At 50.3% G+C, this 18,552-nt stretch overlaps 2 protein-coding genes across 2 annotated transcripts in view; one reads left to right on the top strand and one right to left on the bottom strand.

Moving 5' to 3' along the window:
• The window catches only part of LOC100153899 (serpin A3-8), a 99,813-nt gene that overhangs the window by 60,169 nt on the left and 21,092 nt on the right, over positions 1-18,552 (bottom strand). The window lies entirely within an intron of this gene.
• Positions 10,628-17,472, top strand: LOC106504545 (serpin A3-8). The gene is given in 5 exon segments (XM_021099672.1): positions 10,628-10,800; positions 10,803-11,294; positions 12,856-13,129; positions 15,816-15,966; positions 17,049-17,472. Coding segments are annotated over 5 exon segments (1,254 nt in total). The 5' UTR covers positions 10,628-10,658; the 3' UTR covers positions 17,244-17,472.

The raw sequence follows: 18,552 nt of genomic DNA on the forward strand, positions 1-18,552 counted from the left end.
ATGTTGAAACATCACTCAGACCTCTTCACTAGATCATCTTCAGTTGCTATGATTCAAAGGAGAGAAGAAAAAAAAAAAAAGAAGTGGTGTTTGAAAAGTCAAACTGCTAAAAGGACACTTTCTCTCAAGCAGCCTCCTTAAAATTGCTTTTCAAGGGCAAAAGATCTTAAATCTTCTCCACACCTAATAAAAGACTTTAGCCACTTAAATCTTCTCCACAACTAATAAAAGAATTTAGCCACTTAGACTTCATTTATTGCAACTATTACTTATAAATTAAGGAGTTTGTATGGCACCTGGCTCATGACTAAAGTTTCAGAATGAAACTGTGTGACCCTCATCTAAGTCTCTCTCTAGGAACATATGTCTATGTGTGTACGTAAGAGATGGTATTTTTCTACCCTCAGATGGTATTGCCAAAATTACTATGTAAAAGGGACCTATTTAACTGACTTAAACAAACAACTAAATATGCAAAATTATCAGCAATATAATAGAAACCATCCCAAATGAGTTCCAAGTGCATGTGATCTGGGAAAACATTCAATCTTGAAGCTGGGCCAAGTCTGTCAGTCTAATTAATACGGACATGTCTTTAGAGTTATCCCTATTAAGTGTAATGCTTTTGTGATGTCTAGTTTGACTGAAAAATTTGGTAGTAAAAATAACTTGGTATGATGAAATTTTCATAAGTAAATCTCAGTGTGAATGGGACAGTTGTTTCTAGGTAAACTCTTTAAGAAAAATTATGTCTCATGGCATGCCGTCTTAAAATTAGTTTCCTCAAATCTTTTGGTAACTTGAAACTTCAGAGTTTTGCTAAGTTAATTAATGAGGATTATGAAAGTCCTGATTATTTCTTAAAACCTACATTTTCTTACCACCTATTTTTTCTTAATACAAAAAAACCTAAAGTTGTTTGACTATATTGGAAATACATTTTTACCACATTGAGAAAATACATACATGCTGAGCGAAGAGGTGTGTTTCTAGAAATTAAGAAATGCACTCATGAATTTGCCAAGTAAAAATAATGGTATAACAGAAATTGGCAGAACAATGTAAATCAACTATTTTATATATGTGTGTGTATATATATATATATGTGTGTGTGTATATATGTATATATATGTATAAATGTGTATTGGGGCTGTGGTTTGGTCCCTGAGTAGAGTTTATGTTTCCAGAATGACGCCTCTCAGAAGCTAGTTTTGTGCCTTTTCCGAAATAGGCACAATATACATATGTGTATATGTATTTGCTTTTTTTAGGGCCATGCCAGTGGCATATGGAGGTTCCAGTCTAGGGGTCAAATTGGAGCTGCAGCTGCTGGCCTACACCACAGCCACAGCAACGCCAGACCTGAGCCTTGTCTGAGAACTACTCCACAGCTCATGGCAAAGCTGGATCCTTAATCCACTGAGCAAGGCCAGGGATTGAACCAGCAACTTCATGGTTCACAGTTGGATTTGTTTCTATTGCACCATTATGGGAACTCCTAAAAAATTTTTTTAAGAATGGTAATATAAATAACTCACAATTGCTTACTTAATTTTCACTAAAAATGAGTTTCTATGAGTTAGTAATTTTAATTACTATATGTAATCAAAACAGCTAAAATTAATAAGGAAAACATCTTTATACGTAAGGACATTTTTTAAAAGGTATAAGAAATGGAAGTGCATTTTATTAAGGAAAAAATGATTTTGTCTTAAGGCTGATTATTTCTCAATGGGAAAAGGGGAAGGGACAAATAAAATGAATGTAGAAAGTTGTAAAGGGTTTGTGAAGAAGAGAATCTTCAGAAAGGAATTGTAGGTGTTGTTAGTGTTGCTCAAACACCCTCTGTCCTTTGGTGCCAAATAGAAGCGCAGAGACAGAGTTTTGGGTGAAGGAGAAAAAAATAGTTTTGATTGCTTTGCCAGGCAAAGGAGGCCATAGCGGGCTAATGCCTTAAAGTCTGTTCTCTCCACTGGGGAAGATTTGTGGGAAGTTTCATAGTAAAAAGGAGAAAAACAGGGTTCCAGATAAGAATAAGGGTTGAGAGCAAATACGCCTTCTTCTTTCTTTCAGGGAACGATAACTCACCAGCTCACCAAGCTTGGTATCATGAAATCTCAGCGTGATCCCAGTGGTATTCTAGGTTATCGTTATCTCGATTTTTTTCTAAAATAAAAATACTTGCGAAAAGAGCATATCGATCAGAGATTTGGGCAATGTAGGAAAGTCCCTAAAAAAAAATCATGTGCTTATAATCTTTGACCCACAGGCAATTGTGCTCGGGGTGCCTGATTTGGAGCTCACGAGTGATTGCGTTTAGGGTGCAATTAAGCTGGGGAAAGCACAAGGAGGGGCTTTAAACTATTCAGTTTTTAAGTAGTTATGTCTAAAAGAAGCAAAGGGAATATAACTTTTTTCTTAGGTGTATGAGTTGCCTGCATCATTAGGACTAGCTCAAAATGGGAATATATGTAAGTAACTAAATATTTTCTGAAAAGCACCTGATACAATGTTAGAATATGGTTTACCTGTATTAAAAATCAAATTTTTATTAGTCTGTTCTTGATAGTAAGAGAGTATGAAAATTTTTTCTTTTCCTTTACGTAATCTGCAAGGAAGAACACCTAAGATCTGTGTCTTGTCAAAATGATCACTTAGGTTCTGCGTTGTCTACATCAGGTCGTTTATTACCTTTTATTTTAGAAATAAACCTAGTTTTCTACATGTTGAAAGAGCTACGGTTTTTTAAAAAATTATGTAACATTATTTTCTTCAGAAGTCTTTAATTTTCATTTTGCTTAAAAATAGCAACGTTGTCTCAAAATGACCTACAAACTTACATAAGTTTTTTGAAACGTTTTTCTATTTTTGACAAACTTCTATGTAAATTCCAATATAAAATTCTAAGTCTTTTTGACTTAGAACTAATTTTGAGATACGATATATTTCAGAAGGCCTTTGAAATACCTCAAAGATTTGTCCTATCTTCATATCAAAAGGGAGATGCTAAACTAATTAGTCTTATTTGATATGTCAAGTTACATGGGAAACACTGTCAAATACATGCTACGAAACCTTCTTCTCATATGTTGTAAGAGTTTCAGAAACTACGTATGATATGTCCTGGTGTAAAGTTTTCAGTCACAATTTTAGTATATATCTTAAAATGTTGTACTTCACAGAAATAACCAAATTTCCTTGACAGTGCCATTGTAACAAACTCTCAGATCTTTAATAAGGAGCACCTTAAGTCTTTGGCCATTTACAGAGAGTTGTTTTATTCTGATGCTTTGACAAATATATATATTTCAGCTTCAGAGAGATTCATAGAAAGCATTCTAATACTTGCTCTAGAGAACTGGTTTCTTTCTCTCTCTCTCTCTTTTTTTTTTTTCTTTTTAGGGCCACATCCATAGCATATAGAGGTTCCCAGGCTAGGGGCTGAATCAGCGCTGCAGCTGCCAGCCTACCCCACAGCCACAGCAATGCAGGCTACAAGCTGTGTCTGTGACCTACACCACAGCTCTCGGCAATGCCAGATCCTTAACCCACTGAGCGAGGCCAGGGACCAAATCCACTGGGAGCCAAACTCATGGCTCCCAGTCAGATTCATTTCCACTGCACCACAGTGGGAACTCCAAGAGCAGATTTCTGATAGGCTTCGGGTTATACCATTGAAGAGGGTAGAAATTACAGAACCCTAATGAGGATACTGATGCCTTCAGCTTCCTACTAAAGATCAATATCAAGAATTATATAAACGAGAATGAATAACTGATGAGGATGATTATAACTTATATGACTCTCTCTTTAAATGCTGATAATTCTTTTATATTTCCATCTTCCAGAGTCAAGGGACCTCTTCTCTTAAGTTTTCTATGACTTGCAGCAATTTGATATAGTATAGTTTGGTAGGCAAAGATGAACTATTTATACCCTCCTGATCTCTCCAGAATTCAGAAACTCTTACTGAGTATTATTGTTGTCATGCAATATAGTTATTTTCTCATGTTCAAAAAAAAAATAATGTGATCTCGGTAGAACAGAATGCAATTGGAAGAACATTGGTTTATTACCAAAGTTTTGACTGGAATGTCAACCTTAAGAGGATGCCTAAACTCAGAGATTACAAAAGGGTTGTAAAGAACTAAAATTGACGTTAGGGAGCCAAAAATCCCCTTTGAAAAACAGGCTAATAATTTTCTTACAGGGTTCCTAGCAGCCTAAACATGTGAGAAAGAAAGGTCATTTCCTGGCAAGTGCAGAAAGCTTAAGATATTTGAAAGCATCTCAAAAAGAGAGGAATTCATTGAAATCGACAGGAATTGCAGGCAATGTCTGATGGCAAGTACATGAATTGGCTTCCCTGAAGAGGCCTTTAAAAAGTCAGTCTGGGATTTCTGAGGAAAGGTTCAAGCAAAAGGTTCAATCAGATTTAAAAGAGATTATGTGATCAAAAAATCATGATTTTTGTTACACTTAGATTAAAAAATCAGGACTGATTTATTAAAGCCAGATGTATTTTGAAAACAAATTAGTCTCTTTTTTTTGGCCACACATGAGATATGCAAATGTTCCCAGGCCAGGGATCAATCCCATGCCAGAACAGTGCAAACACCATATCCTGAACCCTCTGAGCCACCAGGGACCTCCATAAATTAGTCTTAATTTAGCTATCTTTGGTAGACACGAGGGGTGATTGTAAAGAGAAAATTATGTTTCAGTAATGTACTCTTCTGAATGTTAGATCCTGTTTTTGTTGAAGTTTTGGTACTCATCTGCAAACTGGAGTAAATCTAGTTTCCTTCAATATCCAGCTCTGATTCTCCATGATACTGTTTCCAGCTTTCCCCCATCCTTCTGACTTGAAATGATTGCAGACTCAACCCGCCCTTTTTTCTGAAGCCAGGCGTGCTAAAATTGGACTGTATTTAAACCTCAGAGAACTCACCATGACAGCTTATGAATAGACAATCTTCATGCCTGTTGTTGTCTGGGTCACTAGAGAGTTTACCGAAACACCCAGTGACATTATCAAAGACATTTCACATTTCCAAAAGAGGCTTTGACCCTGACATCTAGAAATCCTCTGCGGGCTCTCTTCTGTACTTGGAGACTTAGGATGATCAAGATTGCAACTAGTCATACTAGTCAATGTTCTAATTTGTTCTTTGTTGTTTTAAAACTTCTTATGCTTTCTATCTGCCATTATTTAATGACATCGTCCACAGGAATAATGATTCCTTAATATCTGGAGGTGATGGGCCACTCCTTTAAGATTCCTCCTAATGAAGATCCATAAATTTCCCTATAGGGTATGTTGCCTAAGAGTCACTCGCCGAATTGTTCTTTGTTGCTCAGATGGGGCCTTAAGCTTGCTAACAGCATGCCTCCTGCACAATTACCTCTTTTCCTCTTCTATAGGACATGATTCTCTGGGAACAAGTCTACCCAGAATTGAAGTCATCAGTGATGATGGCAAATTAACACACGGTTGTCTTCAATGCGTTCCAGGAAAAAAAAAAAGAAAAAAAATGGACCAAAAGGGGGAAATGTGAATGGAAAATCCAAATGGAGTCAGTGTTGAGAAGATCACTCTCTTATTAGCCAGCAGTCCACTGAAGACGTGCGGTTTACGCACATCTCAGCCCAAGTGGAATTTGAATTCTGACTAATTTTTGATTTAACACAGGTACCCAAGCAAAATGCTTAATGTTTCAGAAACTCAAGGTACTTGTTGAATGCTTACACTAAAATAAGTCATGAAGACTTATCTACTCATTGAACCCTTTCCCTAAGCAAATGATGACAACCTATCTTTTCAGGACAATTATGTCCTTTCCTGTGTCTGAGTCAATCATAATTCTTGCCAGACAACTTAACCTGCCTTGTGGTTTCTACCTACATAAGCTGCTGAAACGTATAGTTCTAGGAATTGTCTTTTAGCTTTACCTAAATCTGTGTCTCCTGAATTGTGATTCTTATGACCCTAAAAAAGTATTTTGTTTTCTGGGAGTTCCCATCGTGGTGCAGTGGTTAACGAATCCGACTGGGAACCATACAGATTCCATCCCTGCCCTTGCTCAGTGGGTTGACCATCAGGCTTTTCCTGTGTTGTGGCGTAGGTTGCAGACGCAGCTCGGATCCCGCATTGCTGTGGCTCTGGCGAAGGCTGGCACCTACAGCTCCAATTCGACCCCTAGCCGGGGAACCTCCATATGCCATGGGAGCGGCCCAAGAAATGACAAAAAAAAAAAAAAAAAAAGTATTTTGTTTTCTGCATTTCTTAGTTGACACATAATTTGCAATCCTCTATGTGCTTAACCTATATGACTGTGGCCCTCAGCCTATAGGGGGTATATGAATCACCTGGGGAGATTATCAGAATATATCTTCTAATGTATATGGTCTGGGGTGGATCCCAAGTGTTCATGTATCTGGAAAGATCTGTGCTGCTTGTCACCAGCCCACACTCTGAGTATAGCCAGAGTGTTAGAGCTCTATTCCTTAGGGGCAGGGTTATCGCTTAAGATTTCAGTCTGCTCCTAATTTCCTTTTTACTTTCTTTTCTGGAATTCAGAAATATGCTTCGGGTCCCCAGGACTTAGAGGAAAGAATATGGGAAGGAGGTAAGCAGGCTCCAGTGGTCCTGTACCCTTGGTGCCATTAAAAAATGATCTAGAAGCAGTCACTTCAAAGAGCAGGAGCCAGTGGATTCTGGAACATTACAAATTAGGCTCCCCTCAGGCTATAGAGAAGTCTATGACATGACCATCCTACGTAAACCGTGCTTGTGGAATTGCCAAAAAAAAAAAAAAAAAATCCAGTTCCAATATTTGGGATAAGCAGAGCAGTGCAGGCTCTAAGAGCTCAGAAAAGGTTGCGAGATGGCCAGAGGGGTGGTGCATGTGGACCTGGAGCATGAGCCCGAACTCCAGCGGACAGACTGCATCGGGGACATGTCAGCCCCACACAAGCATCCTCAGAGCTCCTTGGAAAGGGGAAAACTTTCCGCCTTCACCTTGACTGGAGGTTCAGACTAAGTCAGTTTCGGGTGAAGAAAAATGTTGGTTCTCCTGAGGCTGGAGGACCTGGGAACACTCAGGTACATTGGTGTCGTGAGCATCGTCGTCATGCCCAACGTCCACTCTAATTGTTTTCAAAGTAGTAGAAATCTAAGTTGTGAGTGGGGACATGAGCACACCATGTAGAATATTGACTGCCCATCACAGCCTCTCTTGCAGCTTCCTGTGGCCCTAAGACCAAGCTCTGGCCAATGGAACAGAAGAGGAACCGAGACAGGAAATGTACAGATGATTTCTTCCAATGAGAAGAGTGGGCCTTTCCCTACCCACCCGCCTTGCCCTCCCATTAACAGTCAGCCCACTCCCTCCATCTGGACTTGCGTGAGAGAGAGAGAAATAGATGGCACTCTTGTCTCAGGCATTATCTGTTGGGATTCTGTGTAGCTTGATAACAGGTGGTCGATTCTGGAAATAGTTGGAGACTGAAAGGACATAAAACATCTCAGGAAGGATGGAAAGAAACCCGCTCGATCCCCTCAGTGTCTTACTGTCAATGAATACTAACTACGTTCTCTAAGGAGGCAGCACCATGCAAAACACACACACGTATCTGTCCTCCTAGAGCGTACGTCTGAGTTACGGAGAGGTATTGGACTAAATCGTTTGAATCAGGTCCGTGTTGTTCTCTGCATGTTAGAGGTGAGGAGATGGAGGTTGAGAGATTTCCAGTAAATTGCCTGAGGTCACACAGTTGGTGACCCTAAAACAACAAAAAAAAAAAAAAGGAAGAGAAGAAAGACTCGGAGGACAACCCGATCTTAAGGAGACCATCCGCCAAGGGCAGAGGGAAGAAGTCCCCAGAGGCAGATGGCCCCAGAGACCAGAGCCCCTAGTCAGTCAGGGGCCCTCCCTAACAGCCCCCTCTCTGGGAACGGGGAGGGGTGCCTCAAATGCAAGTTGAGCTGTGGAAAAATGGTGTATTGCCTATTAAAAACATGCTTGAGTCTGTCTTTGGAGATTCATATCACACACACACAAGTGCGCACAACACATCCAAGAAAAGTGACTAGTAAAGAAAAACACCCTTCTTTAGTTCTCTGGGTTTTTACACAATCACCAAAGAGGATATTAAAAACAGGAATAAAACACAAATAAAAATCAACAATGTATGTACTATTTATTTGCTTTTTAGGGCTGCACCCACAGCATGTGGAAGTACCCAGTCTAGGGGTCGAATTGGAGCTATAGCTGCCCGCCTATGCCACGGCCACAGCAACGCCAAATCCTTCACCCACTGAGCGAGGCCAGGGATCACACGGGCATCCTCACGGATGCTAGTTGGATTTGTTTCTGCTGTGCCACCATGGGAACTCCTAAGAGTCAATAATTTTTTTAAAAGAACAGGAGTTTGGGATTTTTTTCCCCAATGATCCTTTTAATGTTTTCTGAGTTTTCACATGTTCCGCAATGATTATTTCATAAACAGAAGAAAATGCCAACAAGGGCATTTGTTTATTTTGTAATTATTTTTAAAGGGCAGAAAGCTCTTTTCCAAGTTGGATTATTTGAGTAGATCTAGTAAATGCTGTAACCACAAATGATCAGCTGCCCATTTGCTGTCTGAGGCCGGAACCCTGTGTTGTCACCGCAAACATTTCCCAAGAAGGGGAGGGGACCTTTGCGGGGATAAATGGGCAGCGGCCCCTGGAAAACCCAGCATTGCGGGCAGGCGGCGGCTCTGGGTCCACTCAGCGCATCCCGCTCTGCGAGGCAGGTAAGCCCTGATGCTCCCACTCGGGGACACAGGGGCCCCTTTGCAGGAGGTTCTAGGCCTTGGCCCGGGGCCAGTGGCAGGTGGGCAAGAGGGAGGCAGGAGGACTCATGTGTGATGCTGGGATGGCACTGTGCCCTATGAGGTCCTGTCCTATCCTAGGGCTCAGTTTTCATCCTGCAAAGGGAGGGACCTGCCCCAGGGCTCCGGGGGTCCCTTCAGGCTCTGCCTCTGTGGGATTCTGATTCGAGCCAGCTGTGCACCCCACAGAGCTCTGCCCTCCCCGCTCAAGGCCAGACCTCCGAGCGGGCCATGATGTGGGCTCACTGCCTGGCACAGGGCAATGCTCTCAGGGAGCCAAGGGATAGGAATGAGGGCACTGGATCCCTCTGGGCAGAGCCCGCGGGATGTTGGAGTGGCCGATTCCTGGGCTCCACTGTGCCTCCAGGGCTCTGGGCCAAGCAGAGAGGCAGGTGCATCTGTCCAGCAACTGAAAGGACAGACCCTCAGAAACACAGCCAGCCCCCCAACCTGGCCTAATGGCCATGGGCTATTTCTCCAGGAACAATGTGGGGGGGAAACTCTTTTCCAAAGAAATGGTTGCATCAGCCCCGAGGAAACTAACAGTTGGGGGAGGAGATCACCTCTGCCCTCAGCTTGTCCAAAGGCCTTTCCACTGGCCTCTGCAGGAGACTCGGCTCCCCTGCCTCCCCCTCCCCTCTCGCCCTCTTTTCTCCCCTCCCCTCCCCTCCCCTCCCCACCATCCAAGCAGCCCTTTGTCCTCTGAACTCTGAGAGGAGTGGGCAGAGGCTGAAGGCCAATGGTCCTGTTTGCTGAGGTCACCAGCTCTGACCTCAGCCTCTCTTAGGCTTTCATGCAGTAGGGATCAGAGTCTTGTCATGTCCCAGAGGTGGTGGCATGTGGAGGAGGTGACACCTGAAACTGCTCTTATGATTCGGGCAGCTTCGTCATTCATGAGCCCTGACTCATTCAGCTTGTTGGACAGAGAGGAATGGAGGTTCAGAGAGCTTTAGTGACTTGCTTGTCACCACAGAGCCATCACAAGCGATCACAATGAAAGCCTCATTCTCGTCTCTGAGTCTCTGAGGCCAGGCTGCTTCCTCCCCACCTGGAGGCCCTTCCAGGCTGATGGTGGAGACACCCACCATGTGGGCACCTGGCAGGGGCTGGAAAAAACACTCTAGCAACCGAGGCCTTTCCTCCGACCCCTAGAAGGGCCACCTATGCTCCAGTTCTGATCCCGATGCCTTTGGGGGCCCCAGTCACTGAACCCTCACTGTGAGCAGGCACCACGACCTGCCGGCCTGCCTGAGGTCACACTTGTCATCAAGACACCAGGAGGGGCCCTGTGGCCTCTGAGTCGGTGCAGGCTCCTCCCTGGGCTTCTACCTGAGGACACCCAGGGAACCTAGTGGAAAAGGAGCCTCTGCCTCCCAGTCCCCTCTGAGGGTGTCTGCTCCCCCGGCAGGAGGGGGACAGGTTCTCTCTGGACAGCACCTCCCCCATCACCAGCTTCCCCACCTCAGAGCTGGCACCCCGGCTTCTCACCCTCCCTCCTCTGGGTGCCCGCTGTGGGACCTGGGAAAAGCCCCTTCCCCTCTCTGGGCCCAGTTCTCCACTGGGGAGCCTGGGACCCATTCTCGCACTTGCTCAAAGGCTGAGAGGGAGCCCAGAGCAGCCTCCTGGATGAAGGGAGCCCAGGAGGTGCCTCCCCCTGGAAGGTGACAGAGCAGCAGAGACAGCAGACTGCAGGCCACACAGGGGAAAGGGGAGGTGCTCGGGGCAGCTTCTGGCTTCTGAGACCTAAAGGAGCTTTGCCTTTCAGGCATGAGGCGGAGGGCATGTCCCTCTTCCTGGCTCTGGGGCTCCTGGTGGCTGGGCTCTGCTCCAGGGTCCACTGCGTCCCCGAAAGCAAACCTGACCCAGAGAATGGGACCCCGAACGACCAGCACAGCAGGACTCCCGTGGACCCCCACGCCATTGTCCCAGCAACACTGACTTCGCCTTCAGCCTCTACAAGCAGCTGGTTTCTTTAGACCCCAGTAAGAACGTCATCTTCTCCCCGCTGAGCGTCTCCATGGCCTTGGCCTTCCTGTCTCTGGGGGCCCGAGGCCCCACCCTGACAGAGCTCCTGGAAGGCCTCAAGTTCAACCTCACAAAGACCCCCGAGGCAGAAATCCACCAGGGCTTCCAGCACCTCCTGCAGGCCCTCAGCCAACCCAGCAACCTGCTGCAGCTGAACGTGGGCAACACCATGTTCGTGGATGAGCATCTGAAGCTGCTGGACGAGTTCAGGCGAGACGCCCAGGCAAAGTTCGCCTCCGATGTCTTTTCCACCAACTTCAAGGATCCCGAGGCTGCCATCGTGTTCATCAACGACTACGTGAAGAACAAAACGAAGGGGAAAATTCCGAAGCTGTTCGATGAACATGCCACCTTCTCCGTGATGGTCCTGGTGAATTACATCTACTTTAACGGTGGGTGTCTAGACCCGGGAGCTTCCGAAGGAAACACGCATGTTCCCTGAGCTTTCAGGATTGTTGTGTCCTGGCTCAGCCAACTCTGTCTTTGGGCAGAATGCGACAGGGGAAGGTGGGGCACCAAGGCCCTGCCCCGACCCTAGGTCTTGTTTGGCTTGTGATGTTTCCAAATTAGTCTTGGCATTGCAGGACAAAGGGCAGGGGAGGGTACCCCGTTGTCTGGGCCACTCTCTGACTTAAACTGGCTGCCAGAAAGAATGGACATCCCTTCATATCCCTTTTGAGAGACCAAGAACTTCCACCTCTCCTGGATGAGGTGGTTTTGGGCAGGTTCGAGAAGGCCTCTGCTGTGCCCATTGTGGACCGTTCCTGACCTGGGCTCTGTCCATTCCAGGGGACTGGGTTTCTGGAGGTTGAGGTGGGGCTGGTGGCCTTCTTCACCGTGAGACAGCCTCTGAGGAGCCTGGTTTTCCCCTGGTTCTTCTATCCTGCACGTCTGTCACCCAGAGGATGGGAGGGGGCAAGGCCAGGACACGCGAAAAGCCTGGGCAGAAAGGAACATCCTAGAGGGAACTTCGCCCAGACCCCAGGGGGTCCGATCCCCGTCCCAGTGAGAGGAACATGTCACTGCAAAGCTCAGCGCAAACACTCAACCGGGGCAGAGTGAAGGCAGATACCTTTTGCTTGGGGAGCCTGCAGTGCAAATAGGAACCCAAAAGGTGCCACTGGTGATGTGTCTGAGACACTGGCTATGGCTGAGCCCAGGGTAAACCCCTGAGCCACGGCTGTCACATGGAAATGAAGGCTTGCAACTGAAATTTTCCACATGACTCCAGGCCTGCCCTGCTCTGTCGTCCTTGGCGTTTTCGGTGCTGTCCTTGCCTCCGGCTCCATCCCATTTGAGGATGTTCACCTCCAAAGACTCCTCAGGGACACCCCTGCCATCCAGCTTTCCTTCCACTCCTGCTGCTCACAGGGGCACAGGCAGGGGTAGAACACAGGAAGTGGGGGGACCACACGCCCAGGGAAGCCCCAGGGCTCTGCTCTGCCGGAGAAGCTCCCCACCGAGTGCTCCATCCTTCTGGAGCGGGGAGACCCCAGCCCTCTCCTCTGCTGACCCCGCCCTGCCCTCCTGGTCCCCATGGGGCTCCTGCTTCAGCCTGGTCCCCAAGCCAGGGGGAGGGGTGCCCTCCATTCCAGGCCAATGCCTAACCCCTGGTCACTCACGCTGTTCCCTCAAGGACCAGGATGTCCCCTGTGTCCCCAGGCCCAGCCTGCGCCCACCTCTCCCTTGCCCCCCACATCCCTCTTGGTTCCTCACGTAGCACAGTTACCCAGGCTTCTTTCCTGGCCCCTTCTCCCCCCTGACCTGTGGGGATCGCCCCATCCACAAGGGCGTCCCCACCTGCCCAGGTGGATGTACAGACCTAGGAGGCCGCCCCTAGGGGCACGTGGGGGTGTTGGTGTGTGGGGTGTCTTCACCCCCAGGGAACAGGGCAGAGGGGGAGAGGCAGGCAGCCCTTGCATCTCAGACTCTCGACTCTCCCTCTGCCTCCAGCCAAGTGGAAGACGCCCTTTGATCCAGAACATACTATAGAGTCCACGTTCCAAGTGAGCAAGAACAGGACAGTGAAGGTGCCCATGATGAGCCTTCGAGGCCTGGAAACACCTTACTTCCGGGACGAGGAGCTGGCCTGCACGGTGGTGGAGCTCCCGTACACCAGCAACGACAGCGCGCTCTTCATCCTCCCTGACGATGGCAGGATGGCGGCCGTGGAAGCCAAGCTGCTTCCGGAGACGCTGAGGAGGTGGAGAGACTCCCTGCAGCCCAGGTGACTGTCCCCAGGACCCAGGGCTGTTGGGGAGGGGTGGTCAACTGCCTCCTGGCCTTTCCCCCTCTTCCTGGTCTCCGGATCTCAGCACTCAGGGCCTCCCTCCCGTCCAGGGGCCAGGGGCAGAGGTGGGAGGACTTGTACTAACATGACTTCGTCCTTTGTGGCTTGCGTGACTTTGGGCCTGAACCGTGCCCTCTGTAACACGATGGCATCAGATGGGACAGGGGCTGAGGCTTCCTCTGAGTCTAACATGGGCTGAGTCTTGAGGCTCCCGAGCCCCACCCCCAACACGCATGTGTGTGCTCCGCGAAGCTCCACCTCCTGCAGCGGAGGGAGGGACTGTCGGAGTTAAGATCAGCTGAGCGCTGCGGTGAGCCAGGCTGTGGGGACCAGCTTTCACTGTCTTTCCAGTATAGTCACTCACTCATTCCTTCATCCTGTCAGCACTGGTTGGGAGATTAGCCCAGGACGTGCTGTATCCCAGGGGCTAATTTAGACCCTGAGGTTAGGTCATGAAATAGAACTCTGAATATCCCTCCTTCACGACACTTCGTTTGTACCTGGGAGAGGCAGACACGAAATAAATAAAGGCAAGTTATTTGCTATGCTGAGAGGTGGGACGTGGGAAGGAGAAGCTTAGTAAAGACAGATGTTTAAGACAATGTTGGGCTGAGGGAGCTCCTTGATTGTAAGTAGAGTCGCCATTAGGTGATGTTTGAGCTGAGAGATTGAGCTTGTGTATGATCTGGGGAAAAGCATTCCAGGCTGAGGGAACAGCCTGTGCACAGCCTCGAAGGCAGGAGGAGCCTGGGGTGGTTAAGGATCAGGGAGGCCAGAGCCGCAGAAGCAGAGGGAAGGAGGGGGGAAGTTGGAGAGGTCGGGGCCCCTGGGGGCTCAGGTTATGTGGGGGCTGCAGAGCCTTTGACACAGGCCCCTCTGACCAAAATGAAGGCTCATCACAAGGTTTTGGGCCAAAGAGTGAATGAACTGGGTCATGTTTCAGGAGGATCCCCCAGGGGGCTGAGTGGGGACCATGCTGCAGAGACAAGCCTGGAGGCAGGGAGGCCAGCCAGGAGCTCAGTGCAGTCACCCAGGGGAGCGACTGGGCTGGGCCAGGAGGGAGCCAGCAAGTGTGAGAAGCCGTGGGTCCTGGATGAAGTGAGGGCAGGATGTGGAATTCAGGAGCCTGACATCAAGGGGACAACAGAGGGAGAGGCAGTGCTGGGCCCGAGTCTGCAGGGGCCACGGGGAGGGTGTGGGGGCCGCTGTGCAGGGGCAGCCCCAGTCCCAGTGCCCCACTCCCAGGCTCACTCCCCCCACCCTCTCCCTCTGCTTCTCTGGGGCTCAGCTCCCTCCTGAGAGGGGTGGGGTGGGGCAGTCCTTGACCCACTGTCCTGAGTGGGAGGTTCTGCAGGTCCCAGGGGGCCATGGGTATGGAAGGCACTTCATGCACCACAAAGCACCGAGACCTCCTAGAGATGAAGTTGAGGTGGCAGCCCCTCCCCCACCCCCTGTCCAGGGCACCCGAGGCCTCTTGGCGCTGCTGCCCCCCAGGCCCTCCTCACTGCGCATCCCAGGAGACCCCAGGACAGGGGGACCCACCTCCCCTGCCCATGTCATCCCTTCCCAACCCTCTCCTTCCTCCATCACCAGAGACCAAGCCCAGAGCAGGGGCTCAGTTGGAAATGGACAGAGTATCATCCAACAGCTTTGATTTATGGCCCAGGGGGTGGGGGAAGGGGAACCTGCATCTACGTTTTCCTGGCCCATGGCAGGGGTGGGGTGGGGGCTTAGGAAGGATGCCCTGAATAAACGGACAAGCGAATGTGCAATTAAGGAAGCAAGGAATGACCGGGGGCAGGCGTAGATCCCTCCCTGTTCCCATGGGTCAGGGTTCAAGGGGATCCACCACCTCATATTCGGCATCTGTAAGGCCAGGCCCTGTGACAAGCGTCTTAAGAAAGGGAGAGGGAGGCCACGGGGTGGGGGTCGGGGGTCATCGTCTTTGCTCCAACAACCTGGAGAAGCAGCCCTGCCTTCAAGGGGCTCATTGTGGACACAAGATGGGGGCCTTCAATTGATTGATTCAGGTTCCCAAGGGCCTGAAACTCAGCCCCCGCCCCGGCCCTCCACATCCCCCCACAAGCCCCTGCCATGCCCTCACCTCCATGCACCCCACACCCACCTGCCCCCAGAAATGTGGGGCAGCGGCTCTTTCTTCCCTCTTTCCTCCAGGTGCCTCCACCTGCCCCTGTCCTCTTCTTTGCCCGACCGGCTCCTTCCCTCCTCTGGGGGGGAGGCTCCATGGCACCGCCTGCAGGAAGCCCTCCTGGTGCCTTTGGAGTCAGTGGCCCAGCAGCTGTGGAATCCCTGTTGGACTGAGGGGATTCTGGCTGCCCTGCAGGCTCCCAGGGGAGAAGCAGGACTAGGTGTGGGCACTGCCGCAGCTGGGGCCCTGGTGACTGCCTGGCATGATAGACTCCCGCAGTTGTGAATGCATAAATAAGGGTTTAAGGGTAGTTGGCCAGAGGGGTCTAGAAACTGAAGAAAGATGTGCTTTTTTCCAGTGATAAGGTCTTTGTTGGAGAGGAACCCAGAGGAAACCACGCAGTCAGGTGGGAGAAAGACGAGCCCTGAGTCGAGCAGGAGATCAAGTTTATTTTTTTATTTTTTTATCTCCTAGACGGATAGATGTCCTCTACCTGCCACGGTTTTCCGTCTCCGGCGACTATCAACTGAAGGACACCCTTAAGCAGCTGGGCATTCAGAAAGTGTTCACCCACGAGGCTGACCTGTCAGGAGTCACAGGGGACAAGAAACTGGGGGTTTCCAAGGTGAGCTTTTAATCTTGGGACAATTCCTCCTTCTGGTAGGAGCACCAAGGCTGGAGGCCAGGCAGGTGTTTAGGTAATTCTGAATGTGCAAAAGAATCCCATTTCCTACAACTCAACCATCTCCCCTGGGAAGCCTCAATCCCAGGAGGGCTGGGTGACAATCACGTTGGGGGGTGTCCTCACCTTCCTTTAGATCGAACGTGACCCAGGAGCCCTTCATTGGGAAGGGCCTGGGGCGGCATCCGTGGTGGACCCCGTCCCCATGCTCTGCTATTCACTGCCCTTAAAGGCACAGAATGAAAGTCTTGTAGCCCTCAGGGCTTTCACCTGTCAAAGGAGGCTGTTGCTTCTTAGGCGGCACACAGAACCCAGCAGGGCAGCGAAGAGGTAGTAGGTCATAACAGTGGCTCCTGGGCAATTGTGAAAAAAACACACTGAGAGCACAGGAGAAGAACACCAGGGACCAGGGACTGCGATCCTAGAAGCAGAGAGAGGTCGGGGGATGAGGTGGCTGGGCAGCCCTCCAGTCTCTCCCGCATCCCACCCGCCCAAGGACCTGGTAAGGGAGACACGGGTGCCAGGGTTCGGGCATGGTCCAGGGGTGGGAAGCCACATCCTATGTAAAGTAGCCGAGGGCTCAGGGACACTTAGGCTGGGGCGGGAGAGCTGCGGGAAACAGAAAACAGTGCGGTCCTTCAGCTGCTTCAACACGGAGGGGCTGGGGACAGGTGTCCCCAAGGAAAACGCCTTGACCTAGGGCCCCCGCCCCCCATCAGTAAGGGGCATTCCAGGGGCAGCACAGTGTCTGGGCTCAGACAGAGAGGGATCCGGGTCAGGGAGTCCCCGCCCTTTGCTTCTCTGACCCTGGGGCCAGCCCTCCCAACCTCACCTTGCACATCTGTGCACCAGGACTGCACACTCGCTGACCCTTTGTGGGCAGGACACAGCCATTGAACAGGTTCGCAGCCCAGTGACAGACCAGTGGCGGGTGGATGAATGTCAGTCCCCTAGAGGCACCCAGGCAGGCTGCTCCCCTGCTGCCTTCCCTGGCTCCAGTGGGCAACGCTCTGGTGTCCCCACAGGTGATCCACAAGGCGGTGCTTGATGTGGGCGAGGAGGGCACGGAAGCAGCTGCTGCCACTGGAATTGCAATGATGACCTCGACCCTCTACAGCCTCACTGTTAGTTTTTCCAGGCCCTTTCTGTTCGCCGTAATCGACAAAGACACTGGCACTGTCCTCTTTTTGGGCAAAGTCGCTGACCCCAGTCCTGCCTAGAGCTCCCTTGCTCGTGGCTGGTTCCTCTCACCAAGGAGCTGAGTGCTCTGGTCCCTGGGGGCAGGCTGGGCCCTGTGCCCCAAGAAAACCCCCATCCTGGCACTGCCTGCTCACCCTTGGGAAGGTGACAGTCCCTCTGCTGGAGGCTCCACATGCCCAGGGAGTCTGTGCCCTGCTCCGCGGAGGCTCTGAGACCTCCCACAGCAATAAAGCATCTTTCTGAGCTGGACTCCTTCCTTTCTGTGCGTCTCCGCCCTGATGTGCCCGACTCCACCCCTGCTGCCCCTGGGCCCCGAGGCTGAGCCCCTGACCTCCCACACAGGCTCCGCCCCCAGACTCTGGCCCCTGGGCTTCAGCCTCACCAGCAGGCCCAGGAGCAGACTCTGGGCTGTGCCCAAGCCCACTGGACTCAGGCCCAGGACCGGGAGGGGACCCTGCTCTCTGACGCCCACGTCCAGGGCTCTGGTCCCAGGACCCAGGAGGGGCCCCCAGGCTGACTCTGGCAGGGGCTCCCCAACCCTGACCTCTCTTGGCCCTGCCCCTGCACCCCTGGCTCCTGCAGCTGAGTGGGCCTCCCCCCACCACCCAGTCCCTCCCCTCTGCCCCCAGCCCCCCAACCTGGGGACAGGAACTCCTTCCAGGTTCCTGGGCGAGCGGCACCCCCCTGACCAGGTCTGTGTCCTCCCCTGACAGAGGATCCCCCACCCAGAGTGGGGGTGGGAGGGAAGAGCAGCAAACACCCCCCTGCAATAAAAGGAAGCCCAGGGTCCTTCATCCCCCTGATGTGACCTGGGGCTGCCTGGTCTCCAGGCAAACAGCTCCAGGCACTCATGCTGACGACACCCAGGACTGAGGGCTTGAGGGCTCTCTGCCAGGCAGGCTGCTCAGACCTCCCCCTGGAATAACCCGTTTGTGCTTGTGATGAGCACCTGAGGTGCCTGCGACACCTCGGCCCATTTTACAGATGAGGCAACTGAGGGACGGAGAGGCTCCGTCATTTCCCCCAAGGCCACACCATGGCTACTAATTATTGCCGGCAGGATGTTGTCCCAACTTTTGGTTGTCAGAAGAACATTCTGCACCACATAGCCATTCTTCCCTCAGAGGTTTTTCCATGATGTTCTTCATGGGACTTAGGATCGGATGGTCGACATGGTGGATGAACCAAGGCTCTGACAAGCTGCCAGGAGAGGCCCACCCTCTGTCAGGGAAGTCAGGGGGGCTTCTTGGGACAGCTGATTGCTGCACTACCATCAGAACAGGAGAGGGGCACAGAGATGCGAAAGTTCTGGGCAGGAGTAATAGTGAA

The sequence above is a fragment of the Sus scrofa genome, chromosome 7 (genome assembly GCF_000003025.6).
Source record: "Sus scrofa isolate TJ Tabasco breed Duroc chromosome 7, Sscrofa11.1, whole genome shotgun sequence".
In the NCBI taxonomy this organism is placed as follows: domain Eukaryota; kingdom Metazoa; phylum Chordata; class Mammalia; order Artiodactyla; family Suidae; genus Sus; species Sus scrofa.